This window comes from Diabrotica virgifera, chromosome 7, assembly GCF_917563875.1.
Source record: "Diabrotica virgifera virgifera chromosome 7, PGI_DIABVI_V3a".
NCBI lineage: Eukaryota > Metazoa > Arthropoda > Insecta > Coleoptera > Chrysomelidae > Diabrotica > Diabrotica virgifera.
This window is the reverse complement of record NC_065449.1, coordinates 239,410,973-239,436,276: the sequence shown is the minus strand read 5'-3', so window position 1 is coordinate 239,436,276 and position 25,304 is coordinate 239,410,973. Positions and strand designations below refer to the sequence as shown.

General features: G+C 33.0%; 1 protein-coding gene across 1 annotated transcript; it reads left to right on the top strand.

The window, feature by feature from the left end:
• Nucleotides 1-1,734: 1,734 nt before the first annotated feature.
• Nucleotides 1,735-24,907, top strand: LOC126878444 (potassium/sodium hyperpolarization-activated cyclic nucleotide-gated channel 2-like). Its single transcript, XM_050655994.1, has 5 exons — nt 1,735-2,128; nt 5,919-6,808; nt 15,863-16,105; nt 22,523-22,659; nt 24,613-24,907. Exons 1-5 carry the CDS (start codon nt 1,974-1,976, stop codon nt 24,754-24,756), a joined length of 1,569 nt encoding a protein of 522 aa, XP_050511951.1. The 5' UTR covers nt 1,735-1,973; the 3' UTR covers nt 24,757-24,907.
• Nucleotides 24,908-25,304: the final 397 nt, after the last annotated feature.

Below are 25,304 nucleotides of genomic sequence, written 5' to 3'. Positions count from 1 at the left end.
AAAATGGAAAGTCCCCATTATAATGGAAAACTTAACTTGCTGTCATACTTTCACCATGTGAACAAGTCAAATCCACAGCTTAGATGTTACCTGGGGCATATTAGCAAAATATTTTAAACATCCACGCCTAATGAAGCATTTTAAACCGATGTTTCCTTGACGGACTACTTTTACAGGGCTTTGACCCACATATTTTTGTTAAATAATATCTTGGTGGTTAGCATGTTTGCTAACCACCATAATACCTTGGTGGTCTGCATAACCTGCGAAAATGGTATAACTTAACCACTACCGGACTTTTCAGGGCAGCAGTCAACAAAGTCAGAATAGCCATGTTAGTGTCTAACATCCGTAACGGATAGGCACCATAAGAAGAAGGTTAGCATGTACATTGCACGTAAGCACTGATGATGACTGGTAAACAGTCGAAAACTAGTTATGTGACTGTAATGTAGCCCTTTTGAGGGATTTTAAATATACCTGTTATAAAGGATTTTACAGTTTTTTTTAACTTAACTTTTTTTGGCTTTAGGACCTAATCTTTACAACCCAATTGGTCCCCATGACACAATTTAGTAACTGCAAATTTACCATAGTTGCCTCCTCTATTATTAAGTTTAATAATAAATATTTATTGTCAAGTGACTAATTGTTCGCGGAGCTAAAAACTCTATCCCAACTTGTCAATACAGAAGTTACAATGCCATGTAAAGTTATGCGTTGGGTTAGTTCGACTTGCTAACCAAGCAAATTTAACTAAATCAAAACTTTTATTAATCCAATTCAATTAATTGTTTTATCTTAAATACATAGAGTTTAAAATTAACTTGAGTATAAGGGACTACAAAGTTTGCAAAAGATAAAAATTTGAAGCATTGGCCAATATTTACTTTGAGTGGTCTAGCCATCTTTGTCTATCACATGCGCGGGATCACTCGGTAAAAATAGATAGATAGACCACCGATCGAAGATCGCGCGTTGCCTTATTTTGCTTATGGTAGGGGAGCAAAGTATGCTAAATGTGCAGTCACTCGAGCGCTTTGGGGACCTATTGGGCTGTGAAGGGTAGGTCCTAAAACCAAAAAAAGTTAAGTAAAGTTTTTCATTTTAGTGGGCTCTTGCCATTTTTTAATTTAATTTTCCATTTCCAACAATCGTTTTTTCCGATTATAGCGCCATCTATCCATAATTCTAAAAAATATTTCGAATAAAAGTTGCTTATTTTTATGTAAAGAATCCAAATCTGGAATAAAAATTTGCGGCACCTATTTAAGATTTTAAAGTAACCCCCCACCCCTCCACCGTGGGGGGTCGTGTTTGGTACAATTCGATAGATTTTTCAAAAATATTGATTAAGTGTATGTTACAGTTTTTCGATCTAATCTTTATTTTGCGAAATATCGTGGGATTTGTATTTAAAGTATTAAATTTACCTTCCACCCTTCTCCATGGGAAGTCGTGTTTGATATCATTCGATATATTTTTAAAAAATATTGCGCAAATATTTTTTAGTTTTTCGATCTGTCATTCATTTCGCGAATTATTCGCTTTTTTTGTGAAAATTTTTAACTCACCCATTTCCTAACGCCCCGCTCAAATCGTCAGATTTTTGAAATATACACTCTTTTGCATGTACTTAACTTACCTTATCTTAATCTGATAATTTCGAGTATTTTTAAGGATAGATTTTATTTTTCGGGACCCCTTAACGAACTCCCCTGTGTTAAGAGCCAATATATGGTGGAGATACATCTGCAGGGTACCACGTTTCTCCCCATATGATAATCTGACGCGCTCGAGTAACTGCAAAAATCCCTGCTTGGGCTCCCCTACCATTAGTATACCTTGTCTATGCTTATTACCTATGTCTATGGACATATCACTATAAAGATATTTGACAACGTATTGTGACACTGTCAAAAGACTGTCTTAATAAACTAAAAATAATAAATTTGCCATTCATACGTAATTTTATGGATAGATCCAGCTATTCTGGAAAACTAAGACGGAGCCAAACATGTTTAACACAAGAGCAAATTTTACACAGCCAAACCGACGAAAAGGACGTTGTGGCATATATTTTTAACTCTGGTCTTTTCATTGAGCTACGAAGATGGTACTATTACCAGTAAGTTAAATATAGTCGGCTCGCTAAACTCAGACACAACTAGCTAGTGATTTTAATAAGTAATTTTGCCAATTTTGTAAAATTGGCAAAAAAATAATTACTAAATAGTTAATAATTACTAAATAGTTAGTAATTTTGCCAATTTTGGCAAAATTGGTCAAAACCAAAAAAAATACCTACTAAAATCACTAACCAGTTGTGTCTGAGTTTAGCGAACCGACTATACCTAATATTCTTGTGTTCATTTAATCCAATAATTTAAAAATTTAACTATACTTTTTGATTTGTTCTGTTAGGGTTTGATGATCATCTTGAGCCTTGAACTCTTTGTGATTGTGATCTGTTTCAGTATTATATTTAATTCTTTTCTATTCGGTGTGTTGGTTTTCTCACTTGAAACTGTTATAGTGTTCTTTAAGTTTTCTCCACTTAGGTTCTTAAATCTTATTCTGGATCTAATTTTACTGCACCTTGTTCCTGTTTTTGGATATAATATACAAATTTTGGAGGCTACATTTCGTTCATTTTTTCTACATCATGTAACCATCTTCATCTTCTTAGTCCTCTCCCAACTTCTTCCATCCATGCTTATCCTGAGCAAGATACTTCCAAATTGTGCGGGAAAAACATTTAAAAAATAAAAAAAATAAAAAAATGAAACAAAAAAAAGTTAAAAAAAATGATTAAATTAAAAAAATCTAGTATCTAAAATAATCTAATAACTAAAAAATACAAAAAACTATAAGAAAAAATAAAAAAAAAATTAAAGAAAAAAAATCACTAATGCCTGATTGCACCAATAGATCTTAAGCTCCAGCTTAGCTAAGCTCTACTTATAGATAGAGCCTCCTTGAGTATCACTTACATTGCACCATAATATCAGATTCTTACCTTATTAACAATTATATCTATTATTATATTATGGTATTCTTATTGTAATATATTATAATTATATTATATTAATTCTTATGATATTCTCGACTTAAGCCTAAGATATGTTGGTGCAACCGGGCATAAGAGGATTTAAACCTGCGAGGTGTTAAATCGGGTTGACATCTTATCGTAGTGACAAAAAAACAAAAACAAAAAAAATACAAAAAAGAATGCAATTATTTTAAATGTTAACATTAAGATTTTTATTTGTAAAATGTACAAGAATAAAAACCGCTAAACGCCGTTAAAATGAGTGGCGCATACAATGTTCCAGCTACAAAAGATCTGATATGAATATTACGTGGCGCGAAAATGTATTTTCATTTTGATGAAAAACAAAAATTCTAGTTTCATTTTAAAAGATTTTTCTATAATATTTGCTCAATTTGAAGTAAATCGCGTCACAAAAGAGTAACTTTGATACAGTTTAAATTTTGAAACTCTTTTGTGGCGCGTTTACTTCAAATTTAGCAAATATTATGGAAACATCTTTTAAAATAAAACTCGAATTGTGTCTTGCCAGCATATCTGCCCGTTATACCGTACTGCAGAATTGCCGCTTGGATATCTGTATAAATATTTCTTAAGCGTCGTTTAAACACAACGATAAGTCACAGCAACTAGTTGTGATGACAAGTTGAAACGCTGTTTAGACGCTGCGATTCAATGCGATACCACCTTCAACCCAACTCCAACTTTGATAAGTTGTGCGATGCACCGTTTACACACAATGATAAGTTGCAACAACTCGATTGACCTTGATAAGTTGTTTGATTTATCGCTGTGTTTAAACGACCCTTTAGCTTTAGGGTCTTCATCCAGTGGCGGCCCGTGAGGTAGTGCCATAGAGCCATGGCACTACCTTGCTAACTATGCAGAAACATATTTTTTATCTTCAAAACTTTTTAATTCCTGTTAATTTTTTGTGTGTATTTCTTTTGATCTTCATAAATTATATAAAATATGGCAACTATGGGCGTGATACAATCCCTGCCGACAGCGGAGATTATTCGACAGGAGAATCTCCTTCGTGCGAAAGTCAGTACTGGCACGACTAAAGAGAGAAAGATTTTACGAGCATTCTATGTAAGTGACAGAGAAAGGGCTATATTTGATTATTCGTATACCTTAAAATGAAAATCTCTGTGCCAGGCACGAGGTTGAGTTTCTTTACGTGCTGGTTTGTCGCTTTTATTATGTACATTTTCTGTTAAAAAGTTTTTGTATTTATAATTAAACTTTTAGGGCATCATGATCGTGGGTGTAGTATAAATAATATTTTGATTATTTCTTAAGTTTAATTTATTAATTGACAATGAAGATTAGTATCTTAAAAAAGTTTTTAAGAAATTTAAATTTTTAAGAATATTTTTTTTTATATTTAAAAAAACTACAAATGTTATAAGATCTTGTAGAGCTTTCGAGTTAGCTTTAAGAGGTCACGACGAAAATGAAAATTCAGAAAATAGAGGCATATTCAAGGAGCTGGTCAATTTTAGCGCCGAATTAGACGACGACTTAAAGGTTCATATTATTCAAAGTACCACATCTTTCAAAGGTCTACCTTCTCCGGACATTTAGTTGCTTCTAATTTATTTATGTCGAAGAAGTGTTCTGCTTATAAGCATCAGTTCTCCGAATCATTTCTTAATGAAACATGGAGACAATTTTAATTTTTATGCAAAACTCGATTTAAAACTGAATTAGAAGCAGGTACTGTATTAGCGAGACGAATTAAGTACTACCTCTGCGGCTGTTTCGCTATCGGTTTTATTGTAGAGGGAAGGCTTAAAAAGCACATTTGAAGAAACTATTAAACTTTTAAGTATTTTAGTTACCATTCCTATATCAACATCTGAAGCAGAACGCTGTTTTTCGATGTTAAAACATAGTGCTTTAGGTATGCTATCTGCAGAAAAGCATTTTGTAAATTGTATTTATAATTTTAATAATAAAGTCATTGAAAACTTTGCAACCAAAAAATAGAAGAATGAACTTCATATATCGTAAACTTTAAAAGTGACATTACAAAAATGTGTGCATGTGTGTGAATAATGAAATAGTATTATTTTTATAAATTGGTAAATAGAGACTAAATCGTAATAACAAACTTCAAGCACTATCAGCAGTAAATGCTGGTGGTAGGTTAAGAGGTTTTTATTATTAATTAATTTACGGAACTGTTTTGATATATGTTGGACAATTGCTTGGCACCTCAGATCAATAAACATAAGATACATAAGATAAAAGTATCCGCGCATATATTTTTTTAGTTTTTGTTGTAAGTATACCTTTTTTGACAATATCGTGAATCCGTCACTAAACATTTTGGCGGCTGCCCGAGTTTTGGCACTATCTTCTTAAAGTGGTACGAGCCGCCACTGTCTTCATCTAAGATTGCATCAATGCAGCAAACCAAAGCAAAAACTTCAGCCTAGAACCCCAGTTGAATATTGAACTAGGCTGCAAGATTTATTATAGTTGCATGTTTGCCAAAGACTCTTGATCTCGCATCATGGGCAGTTTTAGTCCATCAGTGAACTATATTAAGTCCCCAATAATATTTGGGACTTTTTGTTCTCTAGATGGTATAATAATAGTATAGTCCCACTATAAGTATAGTCCCAGTCATGTTTGTGTCCTATTCAATACATAATTGGACCTTAAAGTATTATTTGCTTTGAGTCTTAGGAAGGTCATAAAGGCTATCGCCGAGTCTAACAGCTTGTTCCGTCTTCTTTTGGGCCTACCTACGTCTCTTCTTCCTCGTGGTATGTAGATACCTACTTGATTGAATAATACTCTTCCCCTCACCACAAAAAATCCATTTACCTTTAACATTTCTTAATCTTTTTAGATTGACCATAAATTCGAAGCATCCCATGACTCAAAAATATTACAAATCGTCCAGTGCCAGGAAACATGAAGAAACAAGACATTTAACAAACTACCGAAGAACTATTCATCCGTTCAGCATGATGAATTTGTGTTGGGAGTTTTTAATGGCCTGGGTATATCTATACATGTTCTGCGTAACCTTCTTCAGCACACTTTTTATATCGGACGACTATCTTCAGCTTTTTCATATTCGTAGAGGGGTCGGAGATATTATTTATGTTATAGATATGCTTCGCTGCTTTTTTGAGGGTTACTATGACAATGTGCTTCATAAGACCATACTGAAGCACAAGCAAATTGCACTTAGGTATATTAAGACTTACTTTATTATCGACCTCATAGCACTAACACCAAATTTGTCCCTACTGCTTTTTGTAACTACGAAAAATCCTTACGTCATTTATATGAGGTGTTTCGGATTGTTCAGAATCGTCAGAATCAAACGTCTTTTAAACGCTTTTGAACTTATTAAAAATTATAGAAACTACACAAGCTATCATTTCAAAGCTATCAAAGCCTTCCTTATATACGTCCTCGTAGTGATGTTTCTATATTCGGGAATGTTGATATTAACCTACTATAATGATATTTACACAGAATACAAAATAGAAAATAACTCTCAAATAGACTTTTTGTCTGCTACTTTGGTACTTTTCTTGGTTAGTGAGGGTCTCGAGCCACTGTATAACCACATTTTGGTGGTTTTGGTAACTATTGGCATATTTTGTGGTTTCTTCATTCATCTCTTCTTGCACGCTCAAGTTTTTCAGGTCTGGAATAAGTATTTTAGCGCGAGAAGTAGAAACGAAGATTTGATGACACAATTTAAGGAGTATATAAGCTATAGAGGTAAGCCATAGTATAAAGTTTTTGTTTAATCAAATAAACCAATCAATATTGCTATACCTATCAATAGGCATCAGTGAGTGCTCACTCCAGATCTAGATTATGTCCAGATCAATATCTCTGTCCATTCAGCCTCTTTCTTTCTCTCAGATTTATCTTGTCTTCTTCTTAAGATTCCATCTTCTATTAAAGTTTGGATATCAACATGACAATTCTTATTTTACTTACAGCAGCTCTAAATAGTTGGTTTAAGCTCAGGCTAAACTATTGCCTTAGATTTCGTATCCAGCAGGTTCGTTTTTACGAACATCTCTTTTACCTTTTATTTTGCTATCCATAATCAAACGCAGCAGACTATAACGAGGACCTCTTACTCTCTCTTCAATCCTGACCCCCCGGAGGGAGTGTAGTGGTCGACGTGATGTCGTGTATTGTCCGTCTCCAAAGATCTCTGTCTCTGGTCATTTCTTTTAACTCATGCATAGGTCTTTTGCATATTCCCTTAATTTGATCAATCCATCTTGTTGGGAATCTTCCTCGTGATCTTCGGCCTTCCACCTTTCCTTGTATAATGAGAATTTCCATGTTTTCTGTGTTTGCTCTCATAACATGTCCAAAGTATTTTAATTGTTGGAGACGGACTTTACTGGAGAGTCGATGGCTAACTTTTAGCTCTCTTAACATTGAATTAATTTGTTCTATGGTCGGTCCAAGAAATTCGAAGCATTCGTCTCCAACAGAACATTTCAGTGGCATCTATCTTTCTTCTTTCCGAATTTCTCAGGGTCTAAGATTCACATCCGTAGGTCAGTATTGGGAATATAAAGCAGTTGATCAACCTCATCTTTAACGCTTTTGAAATTTGACAGTCCTTCCATAATGTGGTCATTTTTGCTGTGGCGACTTTTGTTAGATCACATCTACGTTTTATTTCTTCCTGTAGTGACCCTGTGTTTGTGATTAATGATCCCAGATATAAGTATGAGCTCACAACCTCAAACCGATCAATTGTGGTTATGTGTGGATGATTGTTATGTAGTCTATCCACTATCATGATATTTGTCTTTGATATGTTTAATTGCAGACCAAACCAGTCGTATAAGATCAATCAGCTCTGCTTGACTATTTGCAAGAAGGGCTGTGTCATCTGCGAAACGTAGGTTGTTTATTTTATGACCATTTATTGAGATGCCTTTTTCACATCCTTCAAGTGCTCTTCTCATAATATGCTCTCCATATATATTGAATAATTGTGGAGATAGTATACATCCCTGTCTGACACCCCGTTCTGGATGAAATTCGTTTAATTGATCCAGTAGTGTGTTCCTATAGTTCAGTTATAAGCGAAATAAGGTGTTGGGGTACGCCTACTTCTTTTAGTATTCGGCATAAGTATCTCCACTTGACCCTGTCGAATGCTTTGCGATAATCTATAAAGCATATGTACAGTGGAATATTGAATTCCCTGGATTTTTCAATTATCTGTCTTATATTCAACAGGTGTTCTCGAGTAACTCTACCTTTGGTAAATCCAGTTTGCTCTTGTGGAATTTCTCTTTGAAGGAATTTTTTTAGTCTCTCATTGATTATATGTAGCATTATTTTACTGGCATGTGATATAAGAGAAATAGTTCTATAATTGTCGCATTTATGGAAGGTGCCTTTCTTACGAATTGTTGTTATTGTAGATTTTGTCCAGTCTTTAGGCCATTGTTTAGAATGCCATATTTGGTTACAGAGTAGATGAAGTAATTTTACGCCAGTTTCTTCTGTGGCTTTGAGCATTTCTGCTGTTATCATATCTGGACCTGTTGCTTTATTATATTTGAGCTTAATTATCGCGAGTCTTACTTCATTTTCAAGTATATCAGGTTCTTCTTCTACCTCGTCAGAGATTTGGTTAACAGGTTCTTGGCGTTGATCATCTTTATATAGGTCCCTGCAATACGATATCCATGTCTCTGCTATATCTGCTCTGTTTGTTCTCAGAGTTCCAGTGTTGTCTACAATGGCCAAGTTCTGGCTTTGAAGTCTCTTGTTAAGTAGCGTATTTTTTTAAATAGATTGCTCGGCTGATTATTCTGATCGTGTCTCTCAATTTCTTTGCATATACTTTGATAGTACAGTTTTTTATCTGCCTTGCATCTTCGTTTTATTTCTTTATTGAGGTTTCTTAAACTAGCTTTTTTCCTTTCACTATGCACACCACTTTGACAAAGATTTCTTCTATTCTCAATGATTTGAAAGGTTTCATCTGTTATCCAGTGTTTCCGTTTCACAGGATTATTTATCTTTGGATGATCAATTGGTGTTGTTACACAATGTTTAAAAGTCTCCCATATTTCTTGTGATGTTCCGTTACGAATAGAGGGCATTATTTTATGTACTTCCTGGAGAAAGTCGTCCTGCTTTCTTAGTTCTCTTACCTCTTACTATATGACCGAAATATTCAAGCTTCCGCCTCTTAATCGTCTGTATAGTTTCTTCTCTTTTACTAACCCCATCAAGGACTTTAATATTGCTAATCTTGTCTATTCGCTGTGTGCAAGTACTTGGAGGGGATACGAGAAACGACCGTGAGTGAGTAGCGGAGAAATCTTCCAACCTTCTTAACATATTTCGTAAATAATTCATATTGTCAAATTGACGTAGGTGCTTCTGTCATTGAAGAAAATGGGATTTCGCAAATGTTGTATTATAAATTGTAAAAATTATATGTTGCTCCACAATATTGGTATGATATGCAATTATTAATAGTACATTATTTGACGGTTTTTGCTGTAAATTTTAAAGAACCGCTTGGATTGACATGAAATTTGGCATACGCATGGCTAACATGTCGCAGAGAGAAACTGATATTTTGCCGATGTGTGCTTGTGCCTTGGGGGTGAGTTTCACCTCTTCTCAGGGGTGAAAAACATACGTTCAAAATAAGTCCGGAATTCGATAAACTTACTCATTCTAAGCTACTTTTATTCTATACAGTTTTTTCACCAAGCCAATACTTGTCGAGTAATTTGCGAATGAATATGTTCATTTTTCAACAAAACACACACGTTTTTAGACAATTTTGTCGCAAATAATTCAAAAAAAGTAAATATTTTATCAAAAAAAACCTTCTTAGCAAAAATATAGCCTGTAAAAAAGTGAAAAAAATAGTGTATGGATGAAGTCTCTAGACGTAGCAGAAGCAGAGTTATAGCTAAAGAAAAATAGGTTCATACCAAATTCCAAATAGAATATTTCAACGTGAAAAAACTATAAAATGAAGCACTTTTTGGAGAAAAATAATTACAACTTTTTTAGAGAGTTTAAAAAGCTTTATTTCTGTTTTAAAAAAAATCTATCATGAAATGTAACCAAGTTACGCTCAAAATATAGTTGGTCTCTTTTATTTTGAAAAAAAAATCGGGAAAATCACCCCCTAATTAGCAACTTAAACCAAATTAATCGTTGCCGCTTCACAAGTTGCTTTATTTATGTTGTTTTTATATGCTCTGTAAGTTTCATCGATTCAACGTGCCTATTTTTGAAAAAAATTAGTTTTAAAGTAAATTTTTTATAATTTTTAATTTTGAAAAAATGCATTTTTTAAAAATAACTTAAAAATTATTAGATGTACCAAAAATCTCAAACAATAAAAAAAGTCGGCTTTGCTTTTCTAAATATTTTGTATTTCTTGTTTTTCTGTAAGAAAAAAAAATGGTTAAGATTAATTTGGTGTTTTTAAATTTGCATACACTCGTTTGCATACGCTAGTGACTCGTTGAAGCCCTTTCAACTATAGCTCTTTCAAAAATAAGAACTTTGAACCGATGAAACTTACAGATCATATAATCAATACATACACCAATAAAGCAACTTGTGAAATAGTAACGAATAAGTTCATTTGAGATGATAATTAGGGAGTGATTTTCCCGATTTTTTAACCAAAAAAAGGGATCAACGCTATTTTGAGCGTAACTTGTTTACTTTTGATGCTAGAAATTTTTTTATAAAACAAAAATAAACCTTTTTTAAACACCTTAAAAAGTTATAATGAGTTTTCCCCAAAAGTGCTTTATTTTTTTGGTTATTTCACGTTAAAATATTTGATATGGAAGTTGACGAATATGAACCTATTTTTCATTAGCTAACTCTACTTTTACTAAGTCTTGCATGCATTATTTTTTCGCTTTTCTATGGGCTATATTTTTGCTAAGAATGTTTTTTCGATAAAATACATACTTTTTGAGTTATTTGCAAAAACCCGCCTAAAACCGTGTTTTTTTTTTGTTCAAAAATGAACGTATTTCCTCGCAAATAGCTCGAAGAGTATTAACTTATTGAAAAAACTCTATAGAACAAAAGTTGCTTAGAATTAGTCAGTTTATCTAATTCCAGACTTATTTTGGACGTATATTTTTTTACCCCCGAGAAGTGGTGAAACTCACCCCCAGGACAAAAGCACACATCGGCACAATATCACTTTTTTTCTTTGACTTGTTAGCTATGTGTGTGCCAAATTTTATGTCATTCCAGGCGATTCCAAGCGGTTCTTTAAAATTTAGATAAGAGGTTTTGCAATATTTTACCATTAAAGAACGTACTATAATGTGAATTTAATTAATTGTATTTTGCTTGTAGTACTGCGTTTTAATACTTAATTTATTTTATTTACTACATACCAACAATATTTACCTTTTAATAACATAATCTCAATCTTACTTTTTCTTGTTATTCTTTTTTCGGGCTATGGCATTGACAATTATCTAGTAACCAGGACTAATATAATTTGCCCAGATAATTAAAAGTGCTAACAATGTTGCTGAGCTATGAAACCAGGTGTCGCTTTCCCGAACTTGCACGGTCCCATTTGATCATGATATTCGTAGCATTCTTCGATAACACCAACTCTCAAAAGCCAAACGCCAATTTCGTTATTCTCTAATTGCTTCATGTCCAGCCCTCAGATTCATAGAGCAAAGTTATAAAAACGTAGCAGTTTGTTTCTGAAATAATGCATTTATTTAATCTATTTGCATCATAATGTATATACATATACATAGGTAGGTATACTGTTATGCTCTATTATATCTATTTAATTAGATTGATTAGCAAATTCTTACTTTAGTTAATTATTCAATTATTTTATTTACTGCCTATGTAAAACAAAAACTAAATTCAAATTAAATTTTCCAATCAATTTTATTCTCAGGGCTAATTTTGTATTGTATACAATACCTGTGATCTGTGGCTTCTAATATTTCTGATTGCTTACTTCTTCCAGGGTGGAAACAGGGAAATAGTCTGGGCTGATTATCGGAGAATAGGCCATTTTTGGGAAAAGTTATTTACCAGCAATTTTATTGCTGGAATCGAATTATAAGATCCTATATATTAATAATATAGGTATGCAAAGTCCTCAGATAGTGTGCTACTTTTTTTATAAACAAAATGGCGCTCGAAAATCGTGTTTTTTTTCAATTATTGCTCTAGAACTCCGAAGATTTTAACTTTACAACAAAAACATTCAAATAAAAATTCACCGTGATTAAATTCTGCATAGAGAAGTGTTTTTCCCGATCTGCTCCGACGAAAATTTTCCTCGGAAAATGCGGGTTTTCCCAACAAAATCTTTAATTTTCAAATAAAGTTTTAGATAAGTAATTATTTACCAATAATTAAATAATTTGGTGACTTAGAAGCCTTCTTGGTTTAGATTATAGTTCCCGAAGCTGGTGAAAATTAAACGAATATTTTAGCAACAATTCAATTGTTAATTAATAATTTACGGTCGCAATAATAACTAAAATAATTATTATACACTGATCACACTTTGAAATCTTATAAAGATGAGATGCCTATTTAACATTTTGTTGACAAAATATAAATTTTTTATTTTTTTGCATAATCTTTAAATGTTTAAAAAAAATAGTTATAAACAAATTAACGTTTCTCAGAAAGTTTTTATTATATTATAATTTTAAAAAATAGCTAAAATGCGCATTTCAAATATCTTGAAAATGAATGCTTTAAAACTTTTTTGCAACCATTTGCAAAAAAGTTATGAAACAGCAAAGTAAACATACGATTACTACGGTGTTAATAATTTTTTTTAATTCTTTCAAAGCGTAGAAGTGAGTTTAAAGTACAAGCTAATTATTTATAGAACAATATCGATTATCAGCCTAATGGTTATATTTTAATTAAAGATTATAAATATATTTTTTTGTAATTTACACGCGCGAAAGTAGAATAATACAGTACCGTAGCTACCCGCCCACATACACAACTCGCGCGAGTTTAAGCGTGTCAGTCGCTTCGAGTGAACATTTTATCTCCGGCTCTGTATCAAGCCTACTTTCGCGCTAAAAATTACAAAAAAAAAGTATTTTTAATCTTTGATTAAAATATAACCATTGCACTAATTTTTGACATCCTTTGTGAGTAATTAGACTGTACCACAGACTCACTTTTAAGCTTTGAAACAATTAAAACAAATTATAAACAATGGAGATATCGTATATTTATTTTGCTGTTTCCTAACTTTTTTGCAAATGGTTGGAAAATTTTTTTAAAGCATTCATTTTCAAGACCTATGAAATACGCATTTTAAGTATTTTTTAAAATTATAATATAATAAACAATTTCTAAGAAATGTTAATTTGTTTATAACAATTTTTTTTAAACATTTAAAGATTATGCAAAAAAATGAAAAATTTATATTTTGTCGACAAAATATTAAATAGGCATCACACCTTTATAATCTTTCTAAATTTGATCAATGTCTCATGATTATTTTGGTTGTTATTGCGACTGTAAATTGTTAATTAACAATTAAATTGTTGCTAAAATATTCGTTTCATTTTAACCGGCTTCTAAATTTATAATCTATACCAAGAAAGCTTTTATTTCACCAAGCTATATAATTATTGATAAATAATTACTGGCCCAAAAAATTTATTTGAAAATTCGAGATTTTGTTGGGAAAACCCATATTTTCCGAGGAAAATTTTCATCGGAGCAAATCGGGAAAAACATGCCTCTATGTAGAATTAAATTGGAGTGAATTTTTATTTGAGTATTTTTGGTATAAAGTTAAAATCTTCGGAGTTATAGAGCAATAATTGAAAAAAATACGATTTGTCGGCGCCATTTTGTTTATAAAAAAAGTAGCACACTATCTATGGACTTTGCATACCTATATTAATATTATATAGGATCTTATAATTCGATTAAAGCAATAAAATTGCTGGTAAATAACCTTTCTTTGTACTTTACTAATTAGACCAGCGTATTATAACTATTTTTTTTTAAATTTAAAGATTATGCAAAAAAGAAAAATTTATATTTTGTCGATAAAATATTAAACAAGCATCTCATCTTTATAATCTTTATAAGTTTGATCAATGTATCATGATTATTTTGGTTATTATTGCGATCGTAAATTGTTAATTAACAATTGAATTGTTGCTAAAATATTCGTTTAATTTTCACCGGCTTCTGGAATTACAATCTATACCAAGAAATCTTTGATGTCACTAAGAAATTTAATTATTGATTAATAATTACTTACCTAAAACTTTATTTGAAAATTATAGTTTTTGTTAGGAAAACCCGCATTTTCCGAGGAAAATTTTCGTCGGAGCAAATCGTGAAAAACATATCTCTATGCAGAATTTAATTGCGGTGAATTTTTATTTGGGTGTTTTTGTTGTAAAGTTAAAATCTTCGGAGTTCTAGAGCAATAGTTGAAAAAAATACGATTTGTCGTCGCCATTTTGTTTATAAAAAAAGTAGCACACTATCTGCGGACTTTGCATACCTATATTATTAATATATAGGATCTTATAATTCGATTCCAGCAATAAAATTGCTGGTAAATAACTTTTCCATGAATTTTGCTAATTAGCCCAGAGTAAAATTGAAAACACTCAATATCATATAAATGTAATCTATTGTTTTTATCAAATAAGCCGTATACATGTGATTCTAAAAATATTAAATTTAAACTTTGTTGCAACAATCTCTTACTTAATCAATTAAACTCTCTAATATCTCCATATTTTGACAAAAAAAAATTATTTAATTAATTTATTATTTACTCATACTAAATTTAATAAATTTTACTTTTCTTCTTTTGACTTGATTTCTTAAATTTTAAATGACTAACTGCGTAAAAGAAAAGTTCAATAAACAAATAAACAAATATGGGTTTGATATAAACAAATTTTCTCCATTCCTACAAATAATTTTACTGACCTTTTTGTTTCTTCTCTGCCTCGTTCTCTGGATTGCGCCGTCCTTGATTCTTCCAAACACGTACTCTCTGATGCTCTGATTTGCTCGAATTCTGTTACTCAGTTTTCCTTGTTCGATATCTTGTGCAAAAAGATATTAATGAGCTACTCGTTTTAGACAAAACAAAGGAAGCTCCCTCGGACCAGGAAAATTGACTCTTCAACCGGTCGACAATTTTGTTTCAACTTCATTCTGCTCGCAAAGGCCGATTACACACACTCTACACTGATTACTAAACTTTTTAAAACAAAAAACTGGACTGCCTTCCACCGATGTTAATTACACAGTCCCTCTCGTCTCTCGCCAAATTCTGACTCCTAATTTCTTCTCCCTTCTACCTCATCTTTCCCACTCTATCAAAAACACGCCTCTCTCAAAACCATTCATACCCATTTGTCATATTTCAAGAGATATCATAATTAGTTATTTCCTACTTTCTACTTTAATATCTAAACCTCATACAATTTGTATACCACATTAAAAACCTTCCCGGAAAGGATCTTAAAGCCGTCTTTGTTTTCGTCAACGATGTCCACTTTCTATCACCGAAATGTTTGTTCATGTCCCGTGCATTTCGTCGAATCACTTATTAGTCGTTTCACTTTTTCCCGAAACACTTGCTTAATAGCAAAATTAAATTCTAAACAATTTTGGTCATATACAGGGTGATGAAAAACTATGATTACATGGTCGTTAATATAAATTAAAATTTTTCTGAATTTCTTTACAAAAAAAAACAATTATACAACAATACATATAGCTTGATAATTTTAGGTCTCCCCTTAAAGATTAAGGAAAAAATTATGGTTTACTTTAATTTTAAATTCGAGAACTACTTTTACAATGAAAGACATATCAATTACTTGGTTTCGACGACTCTAAGAGAGCAGATAATGATAAATCTTGTCCATAATTACTTAACAAAAGCAGACATTTTGAAGACTTTACCTAGAAATATTCTCGTTAAGTTGGTTACCAAATTGAGATCGGAGATATTTTTGCCAGATGATATCATAGGTAGGTATAATTATTTTATTTTTTTTTTGAAAACTCCACAAGGAAAATAATTTCCTGTAGTTTAAGTTCCGTCTCCCAATCAGAGGTTTGATATCATCATCACTATCTTCACTCTGAAAATGCAACTATGATAGTACAACTAGACGAAAATACAAATCCCATCCCTATTAAGAGAGGCGTGAGATAAGGAGACGTAATATCGCCAAAGCTTTTCAACCTAGCACTAGAAGACGTCTTCAAAACGACAAATTGGTCAACCTATGGCATTAACGTTAATGGCAAGAAGCTAAATCACCTCAGATTCGCTGACGACATTGTGATTATAGCGAGCTCATTCGAGGAACTGCAAATTATGATAGGGGAACTCGCAGGCAGCTCCCAATACGTCGGCCTAAAAATGAACATGAAGAAAACAAAAATAATGACAAACACAGATGACCCCAGACGCATAACTATAAATGGCAGTGAGATAGAAAAAGTCCAGGAATATATCTACCTAGGCCAAATCCTGAAACTTGACAAAGAAAACCAAAGTGCGGAAATTAATAGGAGAGCAAGACTAGCATGGGCAGGATTTGGAAAACTTGGTTGGATACTTAAGAACCGCAAAATACCTCAATATTTGAGGACCAAAGTGTTCAACCAGTGCATCCTTCCTATCATGACATATGGGTGTCAAACCTGGACCCTAACCAAGGCAAATATGAATAAATTAGCCACAACAAAAAGAGCTATGGAAAGAGCAATGTTAGGTATACGACTGTCAGATAAAAAGAGGAACGACTGGGTAAGATCAAAAACAAAAGTCGAGGACATAACAACAAAAGTTGCCAAACTTAAATGGAGCTTTGCAGGCCACACTGTTTTTGACAAAAAGACCAACGTTGGAATGCCACGATACAACATTGGAGACCTTACCAAAGTAAACGACCGAGAGGAAGACCACAGATGAGATGGGTTGATGATATTAAAAGAGTAGCCGGAACGAATTGGAAATATGTTGCTCAGGATAGAGACCGATGGAAGGAGTTGGGAGAGGCCTATGTCCAAACGTGGACGATAGAAGGCTAAGAAGAAGAAGAAGAAGATCTTCACTCTATCTACCGCTGCTCTGAAGAGTTCTATAGACCTGCATTTAAACCGGTCCCTTAAATTCTTCAACCATGACACTCCCCTTCTTCATATCCTTTTTTCCTCCTCTTATCTTTCCGTGTATTATCAGTCTTAGCATTTCATATCGCTGTCCCCTCATTACGTGTCCCAGATGTTGTATCTTTCTTATTTTTATTGTGTTGATTATTTCACATTCTTTTCCCATTTCTCGCAATACTTGCGTGTTCGTTTTCTTCCGTGTCCATGATATTTCTAAGCATCCTTCTGTAACACCACGTTTCAAATGACTGTAGCTTATTTATGTGTTCTTGCTTTAATGTCCAGCTTTCAAGTCCATATTGTAGTATCGAGAACACGTAACATCTCAAAGCTCTTACTCTCAGTTCTAATCTAAGGTCTTTTTGGAGAGAACTGCTTTCATTTTTGCAAACAAAGCAAAACAAAAGCATTTTTGCTTTTCCATTTCTTGCTATTTCTATATGGATGGATGGATGAAAAAAAAGAAGAATGGACTAACTATATAAAAGAGCTCTTCCTGGATACGAGGCCACCACTTAACACCACAAAGTATACGAATACTGGTCCTAGTATTTTAAAAACGGAAGTAAAGAAAGCCATCAAACAGAGCAAAAATGGGAAATCTCCAGGCCCTGACCAAATACCATCAGACTGGCTCAAACTTCTGGATGACGACAATGTCTCACAACTAACAAACATTTATAACCATATATACGAGACTGGAATGATGCCACAGATATGGTTAGAGTCTACATTTATTCCACTCCCAAAAATACCTAATACGTCATCATGTAAAGACTTTAGACTAATTAGTCTCATGAGCCACAATCTCAAGCTACTTCTTAAGATAATTCTTAATAGAATCAAGCAGAAATGTGAAGAGACAATGGGAAACAAGCAATTCGGTTTCAGAGAAGGATTGGGAACAAGGGGAGCTTTGTTCTCAATGTTAACATTACTTCAACGATCATGGGAAGTACAGAAACCAATTTATGTCTGCTTTATAGATTTTGAGAAGGCGTTTGATAGAGTTCAACATGGTAGATTGTTTGAATATCTAGAAATGATTGGAATAGATGATAAAGATCTGAGACTTTTACAACATCTATATTGGAATCAAGAAGCTTCTATTCTGGTAGACGGCAAAGAAGCAGACAAAATTTGCATTCAAGCAGGTGTCAGACAGGGTTGTGTGTTATCCCCATAGTGGAGTCACTTAAGGTGGATATGAGCTATTACCTCCGAATTCGTTGAACCTCCATCGATTTGCATGAAACTTGGTGAGTGATTAGAGGATATTTCAAGGAACAAAGGTGACATGGTGCCAACTTGCGCTTTTACCTTGGGGGTGGATGCCACTCCTTCTCGGGAGTGAAAATTATTTTATTAAAAATAACCCCATAATTCGATAGAGGGATAAATTTCAAGCAAAATTTTTTATATAAAGATATTAAAATAAATCAAAACTTTTTGAGTTATTAAAGATCAAAGATTTTAATTTTTCTTGTGAAAAATGCATGTTTTTAACCAATTTTTCATCAATAACTCAAAAAGTGTAAGTTTTTACAAAAAAGTTACTATTAACAAAATTGAAGCTAATAAAAAATGAAATAAAACCTTTACAAAAACCTTTTAATTTTAACTAAAAGTGAGTTATAGGTAATTAAATGTATATTTTTTTCGGCGAGTAAAAACTTGTAAGTATCCAATCTGAAATAACGGGAAATTGATGCATTTTATAACATAAACTTATTAAACATTTGTCAGTACTAAAAAATAACCTATTAAATGAGCCCGAGAACATGTTGATAGCGTTAAAATTTATGCTCCAAAATTTTTTCAAAATTTATCTTTTAAAATTTTTTCCAAAAAATGTTATTGTTTTTTTTTTAAATAACTCCGTTCCTGTTTAAGATATCAGGTTTATCTAAAAACTGTTTGAAAGCTAATTCCAAGTGCTATTTAAGCGCGTTGAAACTAATCTTTTAGACCCCTTAGTCTTTTACAAATAAAAGGTTAAATGACCCCGGTTGCATGGTTCCCACAGCAAAATTTAAGATTTAAACCTTTCTAGCTCGGTTATTTTTTACCCTATAGAAATAGTAAAACAGGTAAAGTATTTGGCACAGAAAAAACTACAATTTGGTTATACAAGGTGTCCCAAAAGTAGTGGAACGGTCGAATATTTCGCGAACTGAACATCGGATCGAAAAACTGAAAAGTACGTGTTCAATAATTTTCAAAAATCTATCCAATGACACTAAACACCAACCCCCACTACACCCCCTGGAGGTGGGGTGGGGGGTAACTTTAAAATCTCAAATGGAAACCCCCAGTTTTCTTGCAGATTTGGATTCGTTACGTAAAAGTAAGCAACTTTTATTCAAGACATTTTTTAGATCTGTGGATAGATGGCGCTATAATTGGGAAAACCGATTTATCCGGATACCATAGGTAAATTATAGAAACGGTCTAATATCTCGAAAAATACACTTCCAAATGAGAAACCAAAAAAACAGGTTTTTAATATTTTTCGAAAACCTATCGATAAACGCCAAACATGACCCTCCAACCCACCCCCTGGAGGTGGGGTGGGGGGTAACTTTAAAATTTTAAATATACCCCCACTTTTTATAACAGATTCGGATTCGTCATGAAAAATTAAGCAGCATTTATTCGAAACATTTTTTATAATTGTTGATAGGTTTAATTGGAAAAATACGATTTATTAGCGCCATCTATTAGCAATTTTAAAAAATGTTTCGAATAAATGTTGCTTATTTTTTCATGACGAATTCGAATCTGCACTAAGACGAGGGGATTGCTATTTAAGACTTTAAAGTTACCCCCCCTCCCCCCACCTCCACGGGGGTGGGTTGGAGGGCCATGTTTGGTATTTATCGATAGGTTTTCGAAAAATATTAAAAGCCTGTTACTTGGTTTCTCATTTGGAAGTGTATTTTTTGAGATATTAGACCGTTTCTATAATTTACCTATGGTATCCGGATAAATCGTTTTTGCCCATTATAGCGCCATCTATCCACAGTTCGAAAAAATGTCTTGAATAAAAGTTGCTTACTTTTACGTAACGAATCCAAATCTGCAAGAAAAACTGGGGGTTTCCATTTGAGATTTTAAAGTTACCCCCACCCCACCTCCAGGTGGTGTAGTGGGGGTTGGTAATTGATGTCATTGGATAGATTTTTGAAAATTAATGAATACTTATTTTATAGTTTTTCGATCCGATGTTTATTTCGCGAAATATTCGACCATTCCGCTACTTTTGGGACACCCTATATATAATTTTTTACGTATATTGAATATTTTTGGAGTTATTATCAAAATAATACATGAGAATTACAATAATTTTAAAAATTATGTTTTTTTTAAATTATATCTTTTTTTTAATATCCATTCTAAACCGGTCAAAATTATCGAAAACATTACTTATGCTAATATAAAGGAGTTCTTGTAAGGATTACTATAAATTTTAATTTTTGTGGAAATGGCGTATGTTTTATTTTCCACTTTTTCCTAAAAAATTCGAAACGGTTCTTTTATTTTCATCATAACTCCCTTAATTTTGACGCTATTACCTTGTTTTGAAGATCATTTTTGATAGGTACTCTGAAGTACTTTGGCAAATGTTTAGCAGGAATATTTTATACATTGCATCGTTTTCCCGTTATTTAAGCTTGAATACTTAGATTTGAGTACTCGTCGAAAAAAATACACATTCAATTGCCAATAACTCACTTTGAACTAACATTAGTTTAGTTCTTTATATGAGGAATGTATTAAATTTTTTATTATCTTCAATTTCAGTAATAATAACTTTTTTGTGAAAGCTTATAGTTTTTTATTTATACGTGAAAAACCGATTTAAAACATGCATTTTTTACGAAAAAATAAAATCTTTGGTCTTTAATAACTCAAAAAGTGTTGATTTATTTTAATAACTTTATATAACAAATTTCGCTTATAATTTGTCCCTCTATCGACTTATGGTATTATTTTTAATAAAATAATTTTCACCCCCGAGAAGGGGTGGCATCCACCCCCAGGGTAAAAGCGCAAGTTGGCATCATGTCACCTTTATTCCTTGAGGTATCCTCTAATTACTCACCAATTTTTATGAAAATCGATGGAGGTTCAACGATATCGGAGGTGAAAACCTTCAGTGACTGCACTACCAACTTTGTTTAACGTATACTCAGAAATAATTTTTAATGAAGCCTTGGAAGGACAATGAGGAGTTCGAATCGGGGAGAAACTATTAACAACATCAGATATGCAGACGACACCGCGATCATGGCTGAAAATATCGAAGATCTTCAATTCCTTATAGATCGAGTCACTAGAGAATGCTCCAATAACGGACTTAACATAAATGCAACAAAGACAAAGTTACTTGTGGTTAGTAAACAAGACGTCGGCCTTGTGCAACTAATTGTCAGTGATGAACCAATAACAATAGTTAACCATTTTAAATACCTAGGATGTTGGATAAACGAAACACTAAATCCGGATAAAAAAATTAAAACTCGTATAGAAATTGCAAGGGGAGCATTTATGAAACTTAGATCTATTCTGAGCAACTCTCAGCTGAACTTACAACTAATAATCAAGTTCCTAAAATGTTATGTGTATCCTGTATTACTATATGGATGTGAAACCTGGATCATAAAGGTTAACATGATGAACAAATTAGAAGCCTTTGCGATGTGGTCGTATCGTAGAATGCTCAGAATATCTTGGGTTAAACGCATTTCAAACAGAGAAGTCTTAAACAGAGTAGGTCAAGGCGAAGGTGATTTAACCAAGATGATAAAAAGAGAAATCTTGAATATCTGGGGCATATAATGAGAGGTAGCAGATACAGGATGCTGCAGTTAATATATTCATGGGTCCGAAACCTTCGTCAATGGACTGGCTTATCAGCAGATCAATTGTTACATGCCGCACAAGATCGAGAACCATATCGGCAAATTGTTATGGAAGCTACCCACGCCTAAAAATTTGGGCACGGTACTTAAAGAAGAAGAAGATATTTCTATCCTGGTCCTTATTTCTGTCGTTTGATCATTATTGTCTGAAGTCCAGGTTCCTAGGTATTTGTATTTATCAACTTTTTCCATCGGTACATTTCCCAAATAAATGTTGGCTGTATGTATTGGCCTGAATTGTGGTTAATTCCCAACAAAAATAGAAAATAATATTAATATGCCATAAGAAAATAAGCTTCAAAGCAATAGGTACCTTAGCTTAATATTTATTTTTTTCTAGTTCTAGCTGGGAAACCTGCATCCAGTATGTACTTTGTTTATTACGGTACATTAGCAGTTTACAATGCAACTGGTTTAGAGATTGCTCATATTGATGACGGGGATTGTTTTGGTGAAAGAGATATGCTGATAAATGAGGTAAATCAAAATTTCATAAATGAATGAAGTAAAAAACAGACGTACTCTCAATCATTTATTGTAACTTCCGACGACCGGTTTCGCTCTCTAAAGTATGCAGAGCATCTTCAGGTCAACGGTTACAAGTCACTAAATGATTCGGTTACAAGCTCGGAAATGATACGGAATACTCAGGAAGTAGCTCCTTGTAATCGAATCATTTAGTGACTTGTAACCGTTGACCTGAAGATGCTCTGCATACTTTAGAGAGCGAAACCGGTCGTCGGAAGTTACAATAAATGATTGAGAGTACGTCTGTTTTTTACTTCATTCAAAATGAATTCTCACATGCAACCCATTCAACATTCAAAATTTCATAATTGATCCTATATTTTATTCTCCCTAACGCCTTCACTAGATAAGCTACGTTGGGACAATCTTTCGCATTCAAATTTTGTAACGAGTCTCTTTATATAACTCTTTTTTTTTCTTTCAGTTTCAAAAAAGGATTTCTGGTCTACTTTACCTTTTATTTGAGTCTCTTGATTTCTTTGCGTTTGGGTAGTTATTTTTACCTCTGATCATTGTTTTTGTCTTCTTAATAATTATTTTCGAACCTAAAGATTCACTTGCAAAAGTTAGATCATTTAAAAACATTGATCATTTTCGATGTTACACTTATTAGAATCTGCCACTGATTCTCAGAATGATTTTTTTACGAATAAGAGATAGAGATATTCTTTCTCTTATATAACTCGATATAACTGAAGCGCGTCAGATTATCATATGGGGAGAGATCTGGTACCCTGTAGATGTACCTCTACCATATATTGGCTCTAAACACAGGGGAGTGCGTTAAGGGGGACCGAAAAAAAAATCTAAAATCGTCAGATTAAGATAAGGTAAGTTAAGAACATGCAAAACAGTGTATATTTCAAAAATCATCAAAAATCAATATTTCAAAAAAAGCGAATATTTCGCGAAATAAACGATAGATCTAAAAACTAAAAAATACGTGCTCAATATTTGTCAAAAATCTATCGAATGATACTAAATACGACTCCCAAGGAAAAGGGTGGGGGTAAATTTTAAATACGAATCCCGCGATATTCCGCGAAATGAACATCAGATCGAAAAACTGAAAAATACACTTATTCAATATGTTTGAAAAATCTATCGAATGGCACCAAACACGACCCCCTACGGAGGTGGGGTGGGGAGTTACTTTAAAATTTTAAATAGAAGCCCCAATTTTTTATTGCAGATTCGGATTTCTTACGTAAAAATAAGTCACTTTTATTTGCAACATTTTTTCGAATTATGTCGAACAAAATTAAATTAAAAATGGAAAGTCCCACTAAAATGAAAAATTTTACTTAACTTTTTTTGGTTTTAGAACCTATTCTTCACTACCCAATAGGTCCCCAAAGCGCTCGAGTGACTGCACATTTAGCATAATTTCGTGTTTTTCGTTATCAAAAAACACGATAATAACACTTTCCCATAATCCATGAAATAGAGAAAAAAATCTCCTTTCTTGAAACCATCAATTTTTGAAACCAAACTAACTCCGCGGCCTCTGACCTCCATAATTTCTTAAATAATCTTGTGTGTAGTATTCTCAAGAAAAGTTTTTAAAAGTGGCTCATTAGGCTTATTAGCCGGTGGTCCTTGCAGAATTTCGCACGTGGTGCTTTGGTAGGGCGATAAATATAGAGCGAAGCAAATCTTTTGGAATCTGGTGCATATTGTAGAAACCGTCAAAGACCTTAACGATAATGTCCAAATTTTCTTTATTAAGTAACTTATTTGTTTTTGCACACATATCATCTGGTCCTGGGGTTTTTTAATAGTTAGGTAACGTGTGCAACCTCAGCTTTCAAAGTACCTGGGCAATTCAAATGGTCTCCCTACTGTAGTGGCTTTTGTGTTCTCCGATTGTTAAATAATTAGCTTTAATTTAATTTTTTTTAGACCAGAACTAACACCGTAATTGCAATAACTTCGTGTGAACTCTTTAATCTAACCAAATCAGATTTGTTTAACGTGCTAGATAAGACTCCTGAATATTTCGAATACGTTGTTGAAGCTTCAATACGTAGATTCCCGATGATTTGAAAACATTTATTACATTATTATTACATTTTAAATAATTTTGTTTTACCATATTGATTTACAATAATTCTGTTTTAAGCTTTTTACGTAATACCTGTTCTGTTTTACCATTACTTTATCAATATTACATATATAAAATAAATACCTTTGTTACCACATTAGTTTCATTTGATTATAATAATAATAATACAATATCGTATGTCATTTCTGCTGGGGAGATCCTTTTGGACAGGTACGAGCGCCACTTGCATCTTTAACCCTGTTTGAAATAGCTAGTGTTGATAGTCTAGCCCAGGGAGATGACTAGCCCAGGGGGACCGACGCGCGAGGGCTTAAGGTTACTTCCGAAGCATGGTGAACGGCTCGTATCATTTTTATAAAGGAAAATGTCGTCGTTGGCGCCAGGAATCGAACCCGTGCGCTCTGCGTATGAAGCCAGTATCTAGCCGCTGAGCTACAGCCGTCTACAGTTTCACTTGATATGAATGTGTAATGTCAATATATCTCTGAAAATTGAGGAGTTTCTAGATGAAGAAACGAAAGAATTCTTT